General features: G+C 37.4%; 1 protein-coding gene and 1 long non-coding RNA gene across 6 annotated transcripts in view; both read left to right on the forward strand.

Annotated features, from left to right (window-relative positions):
- LOC115214261 (sodium-dependent proline transporter) overlaps nt 1-24697 on the forward strand; it is a 180983-nt gene that overhangs the window by 131533 nt on the left and 24753 nt on the right. For 3 of the 5 annotated variants that reach the window (XM_036504491.1, XM_029783398.2, XM_029783399.2), the window contains exon 2: nt 9151-9252. The exons of the other annotated variants lie outside the window; for them this stretch is intronic. In XM_036504491.1, the coding sequence (XP_036360384.1) occupies nt 9151-9252 (102 nt within the window). The remainder of the gene's footprint in view (nt 1-9150; nt 9253-24697) is intronic. 5 annotated transcript variants of the gene reach the window in all.
- LOC118764167 lies at nt 15399-23700 on the forward strand. The gene is made up of 3 exons (XR_004999953.1): nt 15399-15534; nt 17461-17467; nt 23686-23700. It is a non-coding gene; the product is annotated as an uncharacterized LOC118764167 (long non-coding RNA).

The following is a 24697-nucleotide window of genomic DNA, read 5'->3' on the forward strand; positions in this document are numbered from 1 at the left end:
ATTATTATTTACAGGATTGTAAATTGTGGCACCATAATAAAAGGCCATTCACACCGAAAGCATATAAGAAAGTTTGTTTACACAAACATCTGCTTTCCATGCTGGCATATACATACATATATAATAAATATATATATATATGTAGATACATGAATTATATGATATATATTATATATATATATTGGTAAAAATGGTAAGATAACAAAAGAAAGAAAGAGACCACAATATTATGTAAATAGAGGAAATTTATCTGTAAAAGTAATATGTGACAATTATTTGGTAGCCAAGATAAAACTCTGAGTTTCGGATGTCGGGACGGAAACTTCCCTTTGTATAACGGTCTTTTTTCATAGCATTTTTCCGATGGCTGGATAACTGAAGAGATGGTGGTGTGGATTTCCACTTCGGCATCCAAAACTCAGAGTTTTATCTTGGCTACCGAATAATTGTCACATATTACTGTTACAGATATTATATATATATATATATATATATATATATTAGTATAAATGTATAAATATATATATATAAAATCAAGTTAGGGAGACAATACCTCACACTCACATATTTATGTGTAGACATAAACACACACATATACATACATACATACATACATGCATACATACATACATACATACATACCTATATATATATGTCCAACACATACCAGCATAGAGCACCTTGCTGATGTCAATAATGATAATGATGATTACGACGTGTGTGAATGTGTGTCGAAGCTAAGTCCATTACATAATCCTGCCCTTTTATAGTACCTATACGCACGGAGTACAGCTAAATAGAACGAGGTGTATATTGTTAAGCGGTGATGACAAAACATGAACAGTGTCAGTTGTCTGTATTGACACATTGTTGATGTGAGCACACACATACACACACACATACACAGATGATGGGTGGCAGATTTAATCATTTGTCCAGGTGGACCCTGGCAGGCTTTTCTTGTTTGTCGAGTCGGTTGCAGGAATTTTGACCAGGTGTTTAACCTGAGAATAACTTCTTCCTACCAGTCTTGGAGGCTATAAAAGCATGTCATGGGTCCTGCATCGACCATGAAAATATGCACGCATACGTACAGAGATATATCATGCATACGTACATACTTACATCTATACATACTTACATCTATACATAATTGCATATATATATATATACAGATACATGCATACATACATACATACATACATACATACATACATACATGCATAGATACATGCATGCATACATACATAGATACATATATACATACACTCACGCATACATACATACATACATTTATACATACATATACATGTACATACATTCATACATGCGTGCATAGTCATATATACATATACACGTCCATACATACATACATACATACATACATTCATACATATACACATATATACATATATGCATATATCCATACAGGCTTATACACATACATGCAATTATACATACATATATGCAATATATGCAATAATACACATGTACATGCCTGCAATAATACATATATACATACATGCATGCATTCATATGTACATGAATATTATACATACATACATTACATACATGCATACATACACACATACATGCAAGCACACATGTAATTATATATATGTATAGCAACTTGGATTTCTAATCCATGCAAGTCATATCTGTGGTGCACACAAATATGCATGGCATGCACACATTCATTCGAACAGACACATATATGTCTATGTATGTATATGTATGTATGTGTATATATATATATATATATATATATATATATATAATTAATTAATAAGGGTGAGAGAATTAGATACTAATTTAATAGTATACCTATTCAACACCAAGTGGCCCAGTGCCCCGAGAAACCTGGATTATTATAATATTTTATAATATATTATAATATTTTATACAAAAATAAATATAAGAGAGTAGTCACTATGTGGCTCACTCTAGCACTAGTAAATCCAAAAGGTTTCAACCACAAAAATACATGTTTCCCATGAAAGTCAGTACGATTGTTAGCTCACACGAACAGGGCAAATAACAATCGTACTGACTTTCATGGGAAACATGTATTTTTGTGGTTGAAACCTTTTGGATTTACTAGTGCTAGAGTGAGCCACATAGTGACCACTCTCTTATATTTATTTTTATATATATATATATATATATATATATATATATATATATATATAATGTATATATTATAATCTATGTATTTATGTATGTAGTGTATGTACATATATATATATAAATATATGTATCTATATCTATATTGATATCTATCTATCTATCTATCTATCTATCTATCTATATATATATATATATATATACTTACATACATACATTATATATATATATACTTACATACATACATGATATATATATGTATATATACATAAGATTACAACTCTATACAAATCATGCTTGTTGTCTGATACTAGGGCAAACTACGCGTGTACACACACACACATACACACACACACACACACACACACATATACTCCTACACATGCACATATACATGCGCATTATCTAATATTTATTTCAAAGTGACAGCTGGTTCTTTCTAACAATTATGTTCTGCCGTCATCATTTCAGTTGTTTAACTGTAGTAGTAGTAGTAGTAGTAGTAGTAGTCGTGGTGGTGGTGGTGGTGAAGGTATTATAATAATAATAATAATAATAATTATTATTATTATTATTAGTAGTAGTAGTAGTAATAGTAGTAGTTGTAGTAGTATTTGTTGATGTTTATGTCATCGCAACTACTGTTGTCTTTCATTTTCTGTCATGTGTGGGTGGTACTGTAGCCAGTTATACGGAAATAAGGGGTGGGCTGGGCCGATTGATACAATGGCTACAGTAACAGGCAAAAGTACCTAGTAACACTTTGTTGTATATCTCTATGTCCCGAGTTCAAATCCAGCTCACTTTGGCATTCCCTTTCATTCTTCATTATTATCATTAATGTCATCAAAATGGTGAGCTGGCAGAGTCGTTAGCATGCTGGACAAACTCATTAACAACTTTTTGTCCATCCTTGTGTTCTGAGTTCAAATTTTGCTGAGGCTGACTTTGCCTTTTGTTTTTCCTGGGTTTGATAAACTAAGTAGAAGCCAAGCACAGGGGTTGATATAATTGTCTAAGGCTTTGGTTAGCCCCCAGGGCTATAGTAGATGACATTTGCCCAAGGTGCCACACAGCGGGACTGAACTCAAAGCCAGCCATTCTTGTACCTAGTAATGTAAATGATATTGTAGATATGAAGTTGTGAATGAAAAGAATCTAGCTGTGGAGTCAAACGGAATTGAATGAGTCAATGAATGAGCCAGTATTTGGTTGCTTGATCTGCTAAAAGTAGTAGCCAAACCATTTTCAAATCACAAACCATTGTCTGAGTAAAAGACCCGTTAATGATGTGTTGTACAAGTGGCATCTGACAACAAAAAAGATGACGTATTTGGCAACCTGGATTATGAATTAAAGATCATCTACACCTACAATTTTTCCTTTCCTTATACTTAGTTTATTGTTTTTGCAAATACTGAATATATATTTTTTTATATATATTCTTTACTTAGACTGTACTGGCAGACTTGGATGTTAGACATCCCTTTGAAGGATTTCGGTCCTCAAAGGTGCATAGCTTAGTGGTTAGGCTGTTGCTCTCATGATTGCGAGGTCGAGGGTTTGATTCCCAGTCCAGGCATTGAATTGTGTTCTTGAGTAAAGCACTTCATTCCACGTTGCTCTGCAATCATTTCATCATTTGACATGTGGCACATGGTGCACCTGTACAGGTAAGGTCGATCTGATGGAGGGAGTGAGTGAGCTTACGTCTAACAAACATTTGATCACTATGAACAAATCCATCTGTGTGGTTGTTCGGTAAGAAATTGTTGAACCCTCCTATGTCATCTAACGATGGGAGCGTCCGTCATATATATATACACACACACACATGCGAGGTCCAACATCTGAAAAATCCTTTCTCACCAGTTTGTCATATATATATATATATATATATAGGGAGAATTCACAAAAAAAAACAAAAGATGAAGACAGGTGGTGTAGACAACAAACAGGTGTATTATTATAGCACTTGGGAAGTAAAAAAGTTTTTAATGTTTCGAGCCTATGCTCTTCCACAGAAAGAAACAACAAGGAGAGAAAATAAAGAATGTGTAGTGGTTAATGGCAAAGTGGTGAGAAAGGATCTTCAGATGTTGGACCTCACAGAGGAGATTGTCCTCTCTGTGCTTAGCCCCTTGTGGGTAGTAAAGAAATAGGTATTTCGTCTACCGTTACGTTCTGAGTTCAAATTCCGCTAAGGTCGACTTTGCCTTGCATCCTTTCAGGGTCAATAAAATAAGTACCAGTTATGCACTGGGATTGATGTAATCAACTTAATCCCTTTGCCTGTCCTTGTTTGTCCCCTCTGTGTTTAGCCCCTTGTGGGTAGTAAAGAAATAATTAAAGTAATCCAGAGTGGGGAATGTATACATGACAGAATCTTGGAAACTGATCTTATAAGTCTCTGGCCCAGGTAGAAACCTTGATCCTTTCCTTTTGATGTATGTTTACATATATATATATATGCTTGTGTCTTTGTGGTTTTGTGTGTCTCTGATGCTTGACAACTGGTTCTGGTATATCCAGGGTCCTCTGACCTAGTAATTCACCATATGAGACTGATATACTAAGAACTTGACATTATATAAAAAAATAAGTACTGAGATACATTTTTTTCAACTAAAACCATTCCAGTTGGTGCTCCAGCATGGCCACAGTTCAATGACTGACACAATTTAAAAATATAAAGAATAGAAAGAGTATTATTACAGCTTCTCTTGTCGTCACTAGTCTTTCCTTATTGTCATTGTCTACGTCATCTGCTCATCACCAGCATCATCATCATCGTCATCATCATCGTCATCTTCATAATGATGGTGGTGGTGTCAATGACAATGTAATGAGGACTTTTACTACCATCACCATCACCATCACCATCATAATGTCCAAGTGCATTCATTAATGAGCTATTTTTCCCCACTCAATTACTAATTCTAACCATAAATGAATTTCTTTATTGCTTTCCAAATAAAGCATGTAAGGTGGTGGAGGAGGTGGTGGTGTGGTGGTGGTGGTGGTGGTGGTGGTGGATTATATTGTAATGAGAGGTTGTGGGAGAGGGGTGTGCGGTGCAATGCGGTGATAGTGTGAGTAAAGAAATGGGACAGGGTTGCGAGAGACTGGATTAGCTATACACCAAAAATCGGTTGTAAATTCACACATACATAGACACCTGCAATCATGTTTTTGCACACACACACACACACATGCCTACACACACATACACGCATGCATGCACACACAAAGACAGGCATAACACAGCATAACAGATTTATATGAAGAATCTGAATAAAATGGTTAGCACATTGTTCTCTCTTTCTCTTTCTCACGTACGCAACACCCACAACACTTATATAATAACCCAACATGAGCCAACATGGCTCTACTGCTAGAAATAGCAGCTAGATATCCCACATACCAAGCTAAAAGTGCGTTCAATCCCACTGCGTGGAACTTTGGGCAAGTTTAGCTTTATGCCATAAAGCTAAACCTTTTATGGACAGGAAACCTTTCGGCTTTATGTTTTTTCACAAATGATATATATATATATATATACGTGTGTGTGTTCCATTTTGTTCACACACACGCACACACAAACACACAGTTTGAAGTATGTGTACATATGTATGTATATATATCATCATCATCATCGCTTAACGTCCACTTTCCATGCTAGCATGGGTTGGATGATTTGACTGAGGACTGATGAACCAGATGGCTGCACCAGGCTCCAATCTTGATCTGGCCGAGTTTCTACAGCTTGATGCCCTTCCTAATGCCAACCACTCCGAGAGTGTAGTGGGTGCTTTTTACGTGCCACCAGCATGAGAGCCGGCCAGGCGGTACTGGCAACGGCCACGCCCAAATGGTGTTTTTTTACATGCCATCGGCACAAGTGCCAGTAAGGTAACACTGGTAATGACCACACTCAAATGGTGCTTTTTACGTGCCACTGGCACGGACGCCAGTTAGCCGCTCTGGCAACGATCACGCTCAGATGGTGCTCTTAGCGCTCCACTAGCATGGATGCCAGTCATCGAATTTTATTTCAGTCATTTTGAATTAACCCTTTTGTATTTAATCCAGCCATATCCAGCCCAAATATTCTATATCTTTATATATAAAAGTGAGGTTGTGTGCTGTCTGTCTCCTACGATTTAGATTCCTAACTACTCCCACATTTTGCGGTGCAGTTTAACCAAAAACTGGGTATCTTATAGTCGTGATTCATATCAAACCCTTCTGGGTATTAGCGCACGTCTACGATGAGTCTACGATTTAAAAAAAAATTTACCAGCAATTTTTCCCATTTTTAATGCATTTTTGGCATATATAAGGGAAGTAACTCTCTAAAAATTTATTATTAAATCTCAGAACGTAAAAAGCTACAGTAACACTCCCCCTTTGTGGTTAGCCATATTGAGATGGCTATTATACTTTACATCTCTAAAAATGCTTATATAGTTATTTCCCTTACAAACCCGAGCAACACCGGGCGATACTGCTAGTATTTTATATTTGAACTAGCCATATCTAGCCTCTCACACCTAACCTACATTGACATTCTAAAAAGAAACAATCACATCATTGAAACCTCAAAGCTATAAGATAATGTATGATTAATTCAAAACAATTTGATTGAATATGTATTACATTTAACAGAATAATCTGAACAGTAAAGGGTTAATCATGTATTATCTTGTAGCTTAATAATTTCAGAGATGTGACATTAGTAATTTTATCAATGGTGTTGACTGAAGAGACATTTTCAGAAAGCACCACATGATACTTGCTCAACATACTTGGCAAAGTAATTAATAAAAAAAACTGACCTAGTATTATGAATGGTTCTGCTGCTGTGTGTCTCCCTTTCGTTTGTCTCACTCTCGCTCCATCTCTATTTGTACTTTTCCTATATTCAGATATACAAAGTATATTCACGTATAAGCATAGTTTTTAGTATCAGAGCTGCAGCATGGCTGAATGGTTAAGAAGCTTGCTTCCTGTCAACATTGTTCTGTGTTCAATTCCACTGAGTGGCAATGTGACAAGCGTCTTCCACTAAAACCCCATGTTGACCCAATATCTTGTAAGTGTATTTGATTGACAGAAACTAAAAGAAACCTGTCACACACACACATATCAGACAGGTATGTGTGTGTGTATATACACACACACACACATACACACACACACACACACAAATATATATATATATATATATAAATATCAGACAGGTATGTGTGTGTGTATATATATATATAGTTATGTCATGTTACATACATACATACATACATACATATATATATATATATATAGTTATGTCATGTTACATATATATATATACACATACACACACATTTTATATATAAAGCCTTTTGAATAAAATTAGGTTGATGGAAACTGTGCAGAAGCCTGTTGGCTAGGTTCATAATCATTATAATTATCATATAATACCCACTCTTCCATGCTTGAGTGGGTCAGATGGAATTTGTTGAGGCAATTTTCCTATAGCTATATGCCCTTAATATATTGCCATGCCAATCCTTAAATAAATCTTCAGAGTTTTGCATTAAGGTTCGTGATTGCTGATGCCTGTAAACATTATGCAAGAAGGGAAAGAATTTGGTTGATCAAGTGACTGAATCTTCATCATTGAGATCCATTAATTACCATCTTTGATGGCATACGAAACCAAGATTTTGCTTCCAAGATAATCTGTCAAAAAATCACTCCAGGTTCTATATGTAAAGTTGGGTCTCTCGGAATCTTTTTTTCTTGAATAAATGCTGTTGAAATTGGTGTGTGTCTAATACGCCTCTGTGACTTTTGTGTCATCAATATCAAACTTACTCCACATGTATCAGTCCCTCTTGTTGGTTTTCGCCTGACTAGCACTTGTGTTGGTGTCACGTGAAAAAAAAAAGCATTTGAGCGAGGTCGTTGCCAGTGTCGCTGGACTGGCTCCTGTGCAGGTGGCACATAAAAAGCACCATTTGAGCGTGGCCATTGCCAGTACCACCACACTGGCCCTTGTGTCAGTGGCACGTAAAAGCACCCACTACACTCTTGGAGTGGTTGGCATTAGGAAGGGCATCCAGCTGTAGAAACTTTGCCAGATCAGATTGAGCCTGGTGCAGCCTCTGGCTCACCAGTCCTCAGTCAAACCGTCCAACTCATGCCAGCATAGAAAGCGGATGTTATACGACGATGATGATGATGATGATGTTGATGAAGAGAGAGCAGTGCATGCCATCAAAGTGATACTGGGGTACAAATATATACGACACCCAGTATGTTCATCTTCTTGACTACCTGTCTGATAAAGGTACACTAGGCACATACATCACAACCATATGTACGCTACATGATCTCATATCAAGATAAACAGTGCATGACTTTGCAGGTGGGACCCAGTTAGAATTTTCTTCAGGCTGAGTAACCCAGCCTGCTCAGAAAGCTTATTATCATTATTATTATTATTATTATTATTATTATTATTATTATTATTATTATTACTATTATTATTATTATCATTATTATTGTTATTGTTATTGTTATTATTATTGTTATTATTATTATTATTATTATTATTATTATTATTATTATTATTATTAAGGTGATGAACTGGCAGGATCATTAGCATTTGGGACAAAATGCTTAGTGGCATTTTGTCTGTATTCATTTCAGAGTTCAAATTGCGTCGAGGTCGACTTTGCCTTTCATCCTTTCAGGGTCAATAAAATAAGTACCAGTTACACACTGGGGTCAATTTAATCAACATATGCTCTTCCCCAAAATTGCTGGCCTTGTGCCAAATTTTGAAATCATCATCATCATCACCATCGTCACCATCATCATCATCATCATCATCACCATCATCATCATCATCATTACCATGAAATTCATTTACTTGTTCATTTATAAAAAATTAAAAAATGAAAAAAAAAAGTATCACTCATTTGCAAAAACAAAATTTATTTTCATTTTTCTCTCTCTTCATACTTTGTTCCATTTCAGAGGGGTACCGAAAAATATAGTGACTCTCGGTTGGCAGAGGGAAACACTCCGAAAAGTCTGAACTGGTTAGATGAACCTTATCGTGACAGTGCAATAAACGATGTAATTATGTTGGCCATTGTTCATTGCCATTTTACTCCACTGGATTTCTCAACAATCTCTTCTTGCCTCAATGTTTAACCACCTCTGCCATTTAAGTCCGCGGTCTCTTATATCTATATTTTCTCATGCTCCTCTTTCTCACCAACACTCATTGCTTACATCTTTTCTTTTCTTTTATAACTACTTCTACTACAAACTAATATTATTATTATTTTTATTTTTCTGCCATTCTTTCTTCTCTTCATCTTGTTCTCTATTTCTGAATCGTTCTTCTGTATCTGTTGGTCCTCTATAAATTCTTTAACCATTCACTCACTGCTAGTCTGTTCTTCATTCTCTTACCCTCTCTATCCTTCAGCGTTTGCCTTCCGTATCGATATATCTATCAATCTATCTCTTTGTTTATTTGATTCTCTCCTTATCTATCGCTTTATCTAACCTACCAACTAACCCTAACTAAATGTCGGCCACTTTTATTTAGCTAACAAATCATTTATTTCTTCTATTTTCTAGTTATTTATTTTTTAGCACATATCTTCTCTTGCAATTCAATTCTTACTAACATTTGCTTTATGGAATTGCCAAATTCTTGCCTTGTCTGCTTTCTGTTACTCATTGGCATTATAAACATTTGTTGTTGAAGCCATGTTGTTCCTATGTTGTTGACTTTGGTTATGTTTTTTTTTTTTTAATTTCTGTCATATTACCAGGTAACCTACCAACCAGGTGATCAATCAAGCAATCATTAACCTCAAGAACATTTTGTTTGATTACTTTTTTTTGAAGATTATTTGTGTTTTTTATGTTGAATGTTTTATAAAAAGAAGTCCAATTCCTTTGTAAACTGAATTTCAAAACCAGTTTCAATTCTTAATTGTGAAAGAAATCTTACATCGTTAATTATTTTTTGGTAATGATTTCAACATTCCACTGTTTTAAGTCTGCAAGAGTTTATAGTTCTGTAAGAAATAATTATTTGCAGTTTAGTGTTTTGGACATTTTAATGCAAATTCCATCGCATTTGTTTTTTATTCCATCAAAATTTATAAAATAAGAACCAGTGTTTATAAAAGATTGAGTTAATCCAATCGACTGTATTGACCACCTATTGATTACGTAGGCGTGTGCACAGCTGTACGTGCATATGCACGAACTCACATGCATCAGTATTTATATGTATGAGTGTGTGTGTGTGTGGTGTCTAACTCATTTTGTCTGTTTCTCACAATAAATATGATCATCATCATCATTGTCATCATCATTTTATGTTCCCCTTTACTTGCTAGCAGGGGTTGGATTCAGTTCTATATTTAAGAGATGAGGAATTATGTACATTATTTACAAATGATGGATATTTGTCCTCATCTTGTTTGTTGTTAACACAACGTTTCGGCTGATATACCCTCCAGCCTTCATCAGGTGTCTTGGGGAAATTTTGAACATGGGTTCTCATTACTAAGGTGACCTTGATAATAATAATAATAATAACAACATCAAAAAATACCTTAGGTATGAGAACCCAGGTTTGAAATTTCCCCAAGAAACCTGATGAAGGCTGGAGGGTATATTAGCCGAAACGTTGTGTTAACAACAAACAAGATGAGGACAAATATCCATCAATTGTAAATAATGTAAATAAGGGGTTGGCTTGTTCAACAGGAAGTGAAAAGCCTGATAAAGGTAAAGTAAAGTTACCTTCTTGTGTCATGCTGACTTGTCAGGGCCTGTTTCCTGGTTTCATGGCTTATAAATTCCGCACCTAGATGGAACGCCAGTCTGTCACAAGATTACTCGTTTTTGCCAGCTAAGTAGACTGGAGCAACATGAAATGAAGAACACAACCCATCGCCTGGTCCAGGAATCGAAACCACAACCTTACGATCATGAGTCCAACACCCTAACCACTAAGCCACATACCTCCACATATTGATGAACCCGAGGGTGGCCCTAAGTCCCACTGTCTGCTTTGGTATGATTTCTGCAGCTGGATGCCCTTTCTAATACCAACCACTTTACAGGGTGTACTGGGTGCATTTCATGTGGCACCAGCACTGGTGAAATCACCAAGTACCCACAACCCACAAAACCAGGGCCCCTCAACTGAGTGGGGTATAATATTGAAGGATGTAAAACTACGATAGAAGGACTGGGACAGGTGTCTTGCTGAAGGGGTGAATAGATGGCTTCCCCTTCTGGAAAGAAAGGGAGAGAGGGGGAGGAGAGGGAGGGGTGAGACCAAGGTGTAAGGTGAATATGAGAGAAAGAATAAGGATAGAAGATCAGACAAAGTGGATGGGTAGATAAGCATGACAGAGTGTGAAAAGACTAAGGTGGTGAGCTGGCAGAAACATTAGCACGCCGGGCGAAATGCTTAGCGGTATTTTGTCTGCCGTTACGTTCTGAGTTCAAATTCCGCCGAGGTCGACTGTGCCTTTCATCCTTTCGGGGTCGATTAAATGAGTACTAGTTACGCACTGGGGTCGATGTAATCGACTTAGTCCGTTAGTCTGTCCTTGTTTGTCCCCTTTGTGTTTAGCCCCTTGTGGGCAGTAAAGAAATAGGTATTTCATCTGTCTTTACGTTCTGAGTTAAAATTCCTCCAAAGTCGATTTTACCTTTCATCCTCTCAGGGTCAATTAAATAAGTACCAGTTATGCACTGGGGTCGATATAATCGACTTAATCCATTTGTCTGACCTTGTTTGTCCTCTCTGTGTTTAGCCCCTTGTGGGCAATAAAGAAATAAGAAACATTAGCATGCCGAGTGAAATGCTTAGCCGTATTTCATCTGTCTTTACTTTCTGAGTTCAAATTCCATCAAGGTCGACTTTGCCTTTCATCCTTCTGGGGGTTGATAAATTAAGTACCAGTTGTGTACTAGGGTTGATCCAATCGGCTGGCCTCCTCCCAACAAAAAAATTTCGGGCCTTGTACCTCGAGTAGATAAGCGTGACAGAGTGTGAAGAGAGTGTGACAGCTAATTGGAAATGGGGATTGAGGTGGACACAGTGAACATCACCTTGGAAGGAAATAAGAGTTCTGCTAAGTGAATGCAGTATAGTGAGGGTAAGAATTAAAGGTAAAATAAAATTACAAGGACTACTTCATGGTAACTGTTGCTGCTTCATGTAGAAATCTAGGCAAGCAGGGTCACAATCACCACTCTTTACTCTTTTACTCTTTTACTTGTTTCAGTCATGTGACTGTGGCCATGCTGGAGCACTGCCTTTAGTCGAGCAAATCAACCTCAGGACTTATTCTTTGTAAGCCTAGTACTTATTCTATCGGTCTCTTTTGCCGAACTGCTAAGTTACGGGGACGTAAACACACCAGCATCTGTTGTCAAGCGATGTTGGGGGGACAAACACAGACACACAAACACACACACACACACACACACATATAATATATACACACGTATATACGACAGGCTTCTTTCAGTTTCTGTCTACCAAATCCACTCACAAGGCTTTGGTCAGCCCGAGGCTATAGTAGAAGACACCTGCCTAAGGTGCCACGCAGTGGGACAACACGGAACCATGTGGTTGGTAAGCAAGCTACTTACCACACAGCTACTCCTATGCCTACCACTGTGATAACAAAATGAACAATGGTTGAAATTTTTTGGAACCATTTGTTTTCTACTCGTACGTAACATCGTGCAGGTGTACTACATGTATATACAAATGTATGGCAAGTGTACACCTGCACAATGTTACGTACGGGTAGAAAATAAATAGTCTTTGTTATCACAGTGGTGATTGTGACCCCGCTTGCCTTGATTTCTCCATGAAGCAGCAACAGTAGAAAAAACTTTGTTGGTTCATCATTCTAGAAGCAGCAGAAAATTGGCCACACTGGTACAAAGCCACGTTTGCAGTAACATGACATAGGGACCCCACCCCTTTTTCTGAAAACAAAACAACCTTGATCCCAGATACAAACCGGAAGTAACTCAGTTCCGACAAGTTGTGTAAACTAATACTAAATAGTTGTGGCGCTCTGTCAGTTACGACGACAAGGGTTCCAGTTGATCCGATCAACAGAACAGCCTGCTCGTGAAATTAATGTGCAAGTGGCTGAGCACTCTGTAGACATGTGTACCCTTAACGCAGTTCTCGGGGAGATTCAGCATGACACAGGGTGTGACAAGGTTGGCCCTACGAAATACAGATACAACAGAAACAGGAAGAGTGAGAGAAAGTTGTAGAGAAGGAGTACAGCAGGGTTTGCCACTACTTCCTGCCAGAGCCTCGTGGAGCTTTAAGTGTTTCCACTCAATAAAGCCTCACAACGCCTGGTCTAGGAATCGAAACTGCGATCCTATGACCGCGAGCCTGCTGCCCTAACCACTGGGCCATTGCGCCTCCACACTAAATAGTAATACAGTAGACTTATCGCTGGAGATAACAATAAGATTTGCTGTGATAATGTGCTTTGGCATTTCTTTCATAGCTTAAGAATATTTCATTTTTAGTTTCCTCTAATAGATCTATGTCTGCTGCCTGAAACTAAATTTAAATGCTTGACCCATAATCATAAAAGCAGCAGTTAAAATCTTGACCACTTATGTGGATATATTATTACAAGATTTGTTGACTTTGGCGATCTGGAAGCCTGCGTTGACCTTGGCAAGGTTTCAAACTCAACTCAACCGACTATCAATTATCTTGTAAATGAAACGGTCTGATTGGCTCTTGGCCAATTTAACTGTATTATTCTTAGCTTAAATCTAGCGCCATTACAGCTAATTAAACTTTACCATTCATTCGGCTCTCTTCTCTTTGTAATTCCATCTGTGTGGATGTTGTCACAGTATTTCAAACTCTGGTACTCAGTTTTTGGCTGCTGTTTTATGGCAAGTTTGTTGTCTTAACCCCTTCCTTACTATATTTCTCTGGAATCGCAATGCCCAGTGGTTAGGCCAACAGACTTGTGGCCGTAGGATCGCAGTTTCGATTCCCTGACCGAGTGTTGTGAGTGTTTATTGAGTGAAAACACCTAAAGCTCCACGAAGCTCCAGCAGGGAGTGGTGGCAAACCCTGCTCTACTCCTTCTCTACAACTTTCTCTCACTCTTCCTGTTTCTGTTGTACCTGTATTTCAAGGGGCCAGCCTTGTCACACTTTGTGTCATGCTGAATCTCCTCAAGAACTACGTTAAGGGTACACATGTCTGTGGAGTGCTCAGCCACTTACACGTTAATTTCACGAGCAGGCTGTTCCATTGATTGGATCAACTGGAACCCTCATCCTTATAACCGATGGAATGCCACTATATTTCTGATGAAATACGTATTTCCTATGTGTTCACTAGCGTAGCTAGACTGTATGCTGCCTGGGGCAGCCCTTCCATTTGCCACCACCGGACCTCACAAAAACACTTATTGCCTACAGTAAACCCAAAAATGCTGCCTGGGGCACACTGCCCCTACCACCTCAGCCTGCTACGCTAGTGTATGTATTTCAGTCTATTATGTAAAGAATTAAGACTGGAAGAAAATTTAGCAAAACAACTGGAAATTTTCATTAATAAGAGGGTATATATATATATATATATATATATATATATATTCTTTTATTCTTTTATTTGTTTTAGTCCTTTGACTGTGGCCATGCTGGAGCACTGCCTTTTAGTTGAACAAATCGACTCCCAAGACTTAGTCTTTGTAAGCCTAGTACATTTTCTATCAGTCTCTTTTGCTGAACCGCTAAGTTACGGGGACATAAACACACTAGCATCAGTTGTCAAACGATGTTGCGGGGGGGGGGGGGGACAAACACAGACACACAAATACAAACACACATATATTTACATATATACGATGGGCTTCTTTCAGTTTCTGTTTACCAAATCCACTCTCAAAGCTTTGGTCGTCTCGAGGCTATAGTAGAAGGTACTTGCCCAAAGTGCCATGCAGTGGGACTGAACCCAGAACCAAGTGGTTGGTAAGCAAGCTACTTACCACACAGCCACTAATTATATATATATATAAGAAATTAGAATGAGAAATGAAACTTCATTAGCTTAAAACTGTGCTGCTGTTTTTGCTCCAAGATGCAGTGGACTCATAGTTGAGTGCCCGCGCATCACCTTAGAGTGTCAACGAAGCTTCAAATAATTTTATTTGGGGAAACATAAAATTCCACTTCATGTCTGAAGCTCTGATGAAGCCATAGGGTAAAGCTCAAGCATTCAACTATGAGTGCATTGCATCTTATAGCAGAAACAACTGTAAGCCAATGAAGTTCATAACATAATTGCTCATTCCTTTGTCATTCTAAGTAATTAAGAAATAGTGGCTGTGTGGTAAGTAGTTTGCTTACCAACCACATGGTTCTGGGTTCAGTCCCACTGTGTGGCACCTTGGGCAAGTGTCTTCTACTATAGCCTTGGGCCAAACAATGCCTTGTGAGTGGATTTTGTAGATGGAAACTGAAAGAAGCCTGTCGTATATATGTATATATATGTGTGTGTGTCTGTGTTTGTCCCTCCAACATCACTTGACAACCGATGCTGGTGTGTTTGTGTCCCCGTAACTTAGCGGTTCAGCAAAAGAGACTGATAGAATAAGTACTAGGCTTACAAGGAATAAGTGCTGGGGTCGATTTTGTTCAACTAAAGGCGGTGCTCCAGCATGGCCACAGTCAAATGACTGAAACAAGTAAAAGAGCAAAAGAGTATCCCCAACAAAAGTGGGAAACCACTGCAGAAACCACAGTCTGTAATAACTCTAACAAAGACACAAACAACAATCACATTTACAGCAATGAAAACTGATAGAGGATAATAGAAGATGTTGTGGCTTACACTTTCAGGTTTAGTTAATGTCCAATAGATTCTTTTAGAAGGCTTTACAATGGGCGGTCCTGGTAGTATTAAGTTATATATATTCTAATCAGTTATATATATATTCTAATCGTGATTAGTTATATATATTCTAATTACGAGGATATTGCCGGACTGGTAATATTGGTCAAACCAAACTGGAAGTATCAGCAACGTGAAGTTTGGCTTTACTTCAGTTTGCCATCGGCTATTGACAAAACACACTGGCAAACACCAGAAATAGTCATCAGATTCTGGAAGAGATACATACGAAAGTGAGCAATAAAAACGGTCTCTGAAGCAACAACAAAAAAAAAGCATAAGATAAAATAAATTCGAGGCAGAAGCAATACCATTGTCTAACACAATAGCAATAACAAGTCAGTAACCCTTACTGTGTTACATCTAGCTCAGTATCTTCTCCTGTATTATGACTAACTCAATACTTTCTAGCTCAGTACCTCCTACCATGTGAAAACTAGCCTAGTATCTTTTACTGTGTTACAACTAACTCAGTACCTCTTATGGTGTTACATTTAACTCAGTACCTCTTGTTGTGTTACAATTAGCTCAGTACTTCCTGCTGTGTCACATCAGTATCTCCTATTGTGTTACAATTAGCCTAGTGCCTCCTACAATGTTAAAACTACCTCAGTATCTCTTCCTGTGTTACAACCACCTCAGTATCTCTTCCTATGTTACGACAAGTCCAGTACCTTCTACTGTATCAGAATTATCTCAGTATTTCCTACTAAGTCAGTATTTCTTAGAACAGCCAGAGGCAAACTGTGACCCATGGGACATACTGGATGGCACATCTAACGAAAAATTACTTTGAATCTTTCAGCAGTGAGTCCTGCTTCGTGATGAGCCATGTCTCATCCAGCCAGCTTCTCAAAAAAGATTGCTCGTGCCTGAACTAGTATTAGCTCAGTAACTCATGCTATTGAACTAATTTTAAGGTTGTTCAATTTCCTAGAAATAGCAGCAAAATCTCCCTTAAATGACACATTATACCATCTATGACAGTGGTTCTCAACCGTTTTCTTTTTTTACCCATGGGCTCATTTGGTTCCTATTTTACTCAAGTGGACCCGACTCCCTCCCCAATGGCCACTCAATGTTTAAAAATTCCTGTTATGTTTTGATAATTAAATATTATTACGAAATTGTATTAAAAAAATTGTTAAATTATTTTGTATATTGTAGAATTATAACTGGTTTAATGTACATAAATTTTAACAACAAATTCTTATATTGGGCTCCTCCAAGGGTCAGAAGGATGTTTGTTGAGAACCACTGATCTATGATAAAGGAAGACATGTTAGAAAATGTCCTTGATAGAAGAAATGAAACAAATGATAAGATGGTCATGGTTGGAGTGTCTTTGTACATAACTTGGAGTGTCTTTCTTCTGTGAGAACAATAATTATAGCTATAATGACACCACCAAGGACACAAGAAGGTTAGTTAAACCTGCAAGAACATCAGTGTTGTCCTTAAGCAACGTGTAATATGATAGCACAATCATAAAAATAATAATAGCAATAACAATTTGGCCTTCAACTACAATAACATCAATAGCATTAAAAATTCAAAGTACTGAACAACAAGAAAAAGCAAAAAAATCACAAAAAAAATCAATAAAATGCAGTATATATAGATCTTGGCTATAGAATCAACATTAATATAGGCGTAGGAGTGGCTGTGTGGTAAGTATCTTGCTTACTAACCACATGGTTCCAGGTTCAGTCCCACTGCATGGCACCTTGGGCAAGTGTCTTCTACTATAGCCTCGGGCTGACCAAAGCCTTGTGAGTGGATTTGGTAGACGGAAACTAAAAGAAGCCTGTCGTATATATGTATATAATATATGAATATATATATATATATATATATATATATATATATATATATTAATATATATATATATATATATATGTATATGTTTGTGTGTCTGTGTTTGTCCCCCCAAAATCGCTGGACAACCGATGCTGGTGTGTTTATGTCCCTATAACTTAGTGGTTTGGTAAAAGAGACCGATAGAATAAGTACTAAGCTTACAAAGTATAAGTCCCAGGGTCGATTTACTCGACTAAATGCAGTGCTCCAGCATGGCCACAGTCAAATGACTGAAACAAGTAAAAGAGTATAATATAAAAACATGAACACTGCCATACTGTCTTATGCTCTTAACTTCGGTATGTATTGAGTCCAACAGAATAGTGAAATGTTTACATTATACTGGAGTATTTTATGAACCTGGCTTCCAAAATGATAGTATATATCATCATCATCATTTAGCGTCCGCTTTCCATGCTAGCATGGGTTGGATGATTTGACTGAAGTCTGGCGAACCAGACTCCAATTTGATCTGGCAGACTTTCTACAGCTGGATGCCCTTCCTAACACCATATATATATAATTATTTCATGTATAAACCAGCCCAAATCTGGCCCAAATATTCTTTTTTCTTTATTGCCCACAAGGGGCTAAACATAGATGGGACAAACAAGGACAGACAAAGGGATTAAGTCAATTACATCGACCCCAGTGCGTAACTGGTACTTAATTTATCGACCCCGAAAGGATGAAAGTCGACCTTGGTGGAATTTGAACTCAGAACATAACGGCAGACGAAATACCGCTAAGCATTTCGCCTGGCGTACTAATGATTCTGCCAACTCGCTGCCTTAAATATTCTGGCTCAAATATTCTATCTGTTTTATGTTCAAACCAGTCAGATCCAGCCTCTCACACCTACCCTACAATGTCATTCTAAACACAAACTCTTATGTCCTCGAATTCTCAAAGCTGCAAGGTTATGCATGACTAATTCAAGACAATGGCAATAAATAAGTGCTATGTTTGACAGAATAATCTGAATGGTAAAGGGTCAAATCTCAGTTTTCATGTTTATCGTCATCATCATCATCATCATTGTTTTATGTCTGCTTTCCATGCTGGCATGGGTTGGATGGTTTGACTGAGGACTGGCAAACCAGAAGGCTGCACCAGGCTCCAGTCTGATCTGGCAAGGTTTCTACGGCTGGATGCCCTTCCTAATGCCAACCACTCCAAGAGTGTAGTGGGTGCTTTTTACATGCCAACGGCTCAGGAGCCAGTTGGGGGGTACTGGCATCGACCACATTTGGATGTTGCTTTTTATGTGCCACTGGCACAGGAGCCAGTCAGGCGGCACTGTCATCGACCAATGCTTGAATGTTGCTTATTATGTGCCGGCGGAACTGGCATCAGCCACGACTACAATTTGTCATTTAATGTCCATTTTTCATGCTGGCTTGGGTCGGAACAGGTTGACAGGATCTGGTTAGCCAGAGGGCTCTGTTGAGCTCCATATCAGGTTTGGCATGGTTTCTGCAACTAGATGCCATTCCTAATAGTAACAACTTTACAGTGTGCATTGGGTGCTATTTATGTGCCACTACCGACACTTGTGGAGGTGCCGAGTAACTTGTGAAATGGGAAAGAACAAGAAGGGGGAAGAAGAGGGAAAGAGAAAACTCACTTGACTAAGTGGGGGTCGGTATTTGAGTGGGTGGAGAGGAGATTCTGCTCTGAAATGCAGTACATGCATTCCAGCACTAAGAGAAGGTACTTGTGCATGTGTGTGTGTGTGTGCGTGTGTGTGTGTGTGTGGTGTGTGTGTGTGTGTGCGAGTGTGTGCATGCAGGTGTGTGTGTGTGAATGTGTGAGTATATATATATATATAGATGTATATATATGTGTGTGTATATATATATATTTATTTATTATATTAAGGGCTTTACTACACGTAAATGCCTCGTGCAATAAGGGTCTCTTAAAGTCAAAATTACTTTAATAAATATACAGTGTACTGACAGCGAGGGAATGTAACTTGGAAGTTGTCAAATAGTTTTGACTTTAAGAGTCCCTTATAGCATGAGGCATTTACATGTAGTAATGCCCTTAATATAATAAATGTATTTATATTTAAAGGGAATAATTATATATTTTGTATAAATTTTTCCCTTAAGGGGTTTTTCATGCTTTATCATACTTGATAAATTCTTATATAGATTTTATACCTATCGTCGTCATCGATTACTATCTGTTTTTCATGCTGGCATGGGTTGGACTTTTTGACTGAGGTCTGGAGGGCCAGCTGCTACACCAGGCTCCAGTCTGGTCTGGCAGAGTTTCTACAGCTGGATGCCCTTCCTAATGCCAACCACTCCGAGAGTATAGTGGGTACTTTTTACATGCCAACGGCTCAGGAGCCAGTCAGGCGGGCTTGGTAATGAACATGTTCGGCGACGTGTTGTGTTCTTGAGCAAAACACTTCAATTCATGTTGCTCGAGTCTACTCAGCTGGCACAAATGAGTTTAGCTTGCGAAGGACTGGTATCCCATCCAGGTGGGGAACTTTTATGCCATGAAACCAGGAAAGCAGCCCTTGTGAGTCAACATTACTTGAGAAAGTTACCAGTTAGCTTTACCTTCACTTTTTTCCTGCAGAATTACTGACCCTGAACCCTGTAATGGACAGGTGTCCATTTCAGGAAGGGTTTGGATCTCTGTCCCTTATACACCACAGAAAGCTGGTAACCATCTTTATGAGCCACAGGGCTTAAGAAAAAAACAGATACAAAAGCTTCTGGTGCATCTAGAAACCTCTTCCATTCAGTCTCCTTGTTAAGGGAAAATTCTCAATATACTGCTAGACCGTAAAATACAGCATGCACCTCTGGAAAAACAAAAACAAAACAAAACAAAACAAAACAAAAGAGACGCTGCATGTGCATTTTAGCATTAACATGTTGCATATGCATCCTTACTGTCCATTGTACAAGCCTCTCTCTCTCTCTCTCTCTTCTCTGGTACTTTAATGATGCATGTGTCTTGCTTGAGTCTGCGCATTTTATTTTTTTGTTTAAATGAGCTGCATTGCATCAGATTCAGCAACTCTCCTGCTGATGTTGTGCATACTACTACTACTACTACTACTACTACTACTACTACTACTGCTGCAATATCAAATGTCTCTGCCAACTGCAAGATGTTATCTTTTGTCTATTTTGGAACATTTTTTTTCATATTATATATGCAATCTATGCATATATATATATATATATATATAATATATATATATATATATAAATATATATACGTGTTCATTTTATAATGCGTATACATACATATGTATATATATATATGTGTATATATATATATATATATATTTAAATGCATATATATATATATATATATATATATATATATATATACACAATGTTATGGTGATGTGTGTGTGTGTATATATATATATATATATATTATATTGTGTTCTTTTCATATGTGTATATGTATGTAGGTATATATGTTCTTTTTATAATATGCATATATATATATATGTATATATATATATATATATATGTGTGTGTATATATATGTATATATATATTTCATATAATTTATAATATCATTTCATTTTTTTATACATTTTTATATATTTTTATAATTTTGTATTTTACCATTTGTGTTTTATTCCTAGACATTATAAATGCACATAAAGTATGTATATGTGTGGAATTGTATGAATATATAACTATCCTGTTGTGATGAACGTGTATGGACATATACGTGTATACATACATGTGGTGTGCACATGTGTATACACGCATTGATGCACGTACATACATGCATACATACATACATACATGCGTACATACATATGTACATACATACATGCGTACGTACACTCTGATATAATGGTTTATATGGTATCTATACACCCAAGAAAGAAGAGCAGAAACTGCGAAGTAGCTTTCTATTATTTATTGCAGCAGATAAAGTTGGCATTTGATGATAATGACTGGGAATTTCTCACCATGCATGTAGCATCACTCTGCAGAAATGATTTTAACATGGAGGAAACATATTCCTGCTTACATGCACAAACACTCAGATGCACGCAGAAGTACATACACATGCTTGTTCATAACAGCATGTCTATGCGTGTGTTTGTACGAATGTGTATATCATCATCATCATCATCATCATCATTTAGCGTCCGTTTTTCCATGCTAGCATGGGTTGGACGGTTCAACTGGGGTCTGGGGAGCCCGAAGGCTGCACCAGGCCAGTCAGATCTGGCAGTGTTTCTACAGCTGGATGCCCTTCCTAACGCCAACCACTCCGAGAGTGTAGTGGGTGATTTTATGTGCCACCGACACAGGTGCCAGACGAGGCTGGCGAACGGCCACGCTCGGATGGTGTTTTTATGTGCCACCGACACAGGTGCCAGATGAGGCTGGCGGACGGCCACGATCGGATGGTGTTTGTTATGTCCCCAAAGCACGGAGGCCAGTCTATGCGGTACTGGCTACGGCCACGTTCGGATGATTTTAGTATATATATATATATGTGTATATATGCATTTATACACACACACACGCACATATATATATATGCATATATATATGTTCTTTACCTTTAAATTACCTACGACCGTATACCTTACAACGAGGGCTATACATAGTGAGGTAATACACCAGGAGTGCCTACAGATATGCTTATCCCTTAGATGGTTGCATAACCTCTAACTTGTATCTTGCTTATATATATATATATATATATACTTTATTTGAAGCAGCAGAAAATTCAACAAAACCTGTTACTCTGAGTTTCACGTTCCCGTTCGTCAGACAGTTTTTGCTATATATATATATATATATATATATACCGGAGTAAACACGTAAATGTGAAACAAGGTGGAAAAAAGAGTACTCAAATACCAGTGGTAGAGTAATATGCTTTATTTAAAGCAGCAGAAACTTCAACAAAACCTGTTACTCTGAGTTTCATGTGAAACTCAGAGTAACAGGTTTTGTTGAATTATATATATATATAGATGTACATATATATATGTGTATATAACATCAACATCACCAATACCACCACCAATACTGTCACTATCATCACCACCACAAGCACTGTCACCAATGCCACCACCAACAACAACAACACTGTCACCACCAACATCACCACCATCACCACCCACCAATACCACCATCCTCATTGCTCCAGCATCTACTTTTCCATTGCTTTTATGGGTCAGATAAGATTTGTTGAGACATGATTTATGGTTTGTTTTTGTTTTTCTGCACTAAATACTCTTCCTACAGCTCACCCTCACCCCCACCACCATATCTGTTCCCAAACAAAGTAATATTTTCTCAGAGACAAGACAAGTTTTCACAGAAGATTGCAAACAGACATCATCATTTGTATATGACACTGAAATTTGTTTACAAATATTGCATTGTGATAAGACTCAGTGACACTTCCACACACAAACACATTCACACATACACACACATACATACATACATACATACATACATGCACATACACATACATACATATATATGTATATATTCTTTTATCCTTCTATTCTTTTACTTGTTTCAGTCATTTGACTGTGGCCATGCTGGAGTACTGCCTTCAGTCAAACAAATCAACCCCAAGACTTATTCTTTGTAAGCCTAGTACTTATTCTATCAGTCTCCTTTGCCAAACTGCTAGGTTACGGGGACGTAAACACACCAACATCGGGATAAACACAGACACACACACATACATGCATACATATATGTATGTATGTATGTATGTATATATATATATATATGACAGGCTTCTTTCAGTTTCTGTCTACCAAATCCACTGACAAGGCTTCAGTCGTCAAGACAGTTGCCCAAGGTGCTACACAGTGGGACTGAACCCAGAATCATGTGGTTGGAAAGCAAGCTTCTTACCACATAGCCACTCCTGTGTCTATATACATGCATACATACATACATACATACATACATACATATGTGTATGTATATATGTATGTATATATATATATAGTCAATTTAGGGTAGCAAAAAATTCAATAGAAATTTATCGCAACCAGCGGTGGACGAGTGACCTGTTGGGATCACTCCTAAATCGTTATATATATATATATATATATTATATATATATATATATATATATATATATATATAATATATATAATTAGATTCTATTGTTAAAGTTATTAGCAATAAATTAGTTATACTTCAACAATATCCAACATATTTAAACAATTTTTTGGATACAATTCCTAATAATATCTAATACACACATACATACGTCCATGCACACACTCACACACATACACACACACACACACACACACACAGAAGTGACTGAACAAATGAAAGAAAGTAGCACTTGTCATATTTGATAAAAGTTTCATATATTTTTAATGATGGTTTCAACATCACACAATCTAAAGTTTCATGTGTGCATAGAACATACCCCTCTCATCAGACGCTAGGAGCAAATATATAGATTAAACAACAATCTTTTCAGTTTCTGTTTTCCAAATTCACTCACAATTACTTGGTAAGACTGGGGTAAAAGAGACTTGCCCAAACTGTAGTGCTGTGGGATTGAACCTGAAACCACATAGTTGAGAAGTAAATCTCTCAACCACACAGCTCACACATCTGGGACATTGATGTTGATATACATGCTGATATTTTTGACCACATCTAAAACTAGGTCATCCACCTAATAAGTAAAGATTTTTTTCATCAACACATGTCA

Source organism: Octopus sinensis, linkage group LG7 (assembly GCF_006345805.1).
Source record: "Octopus sinensis linkage group LG7, ASM634580v1, whole genome shotgun sequence".
Classification (NCBI taxonomy): Eukaryota; Metazoa; Mollusca; class Cephalopoda; order Octopoda; family Octopodidae; genus Octopus; species Octopus sinensis.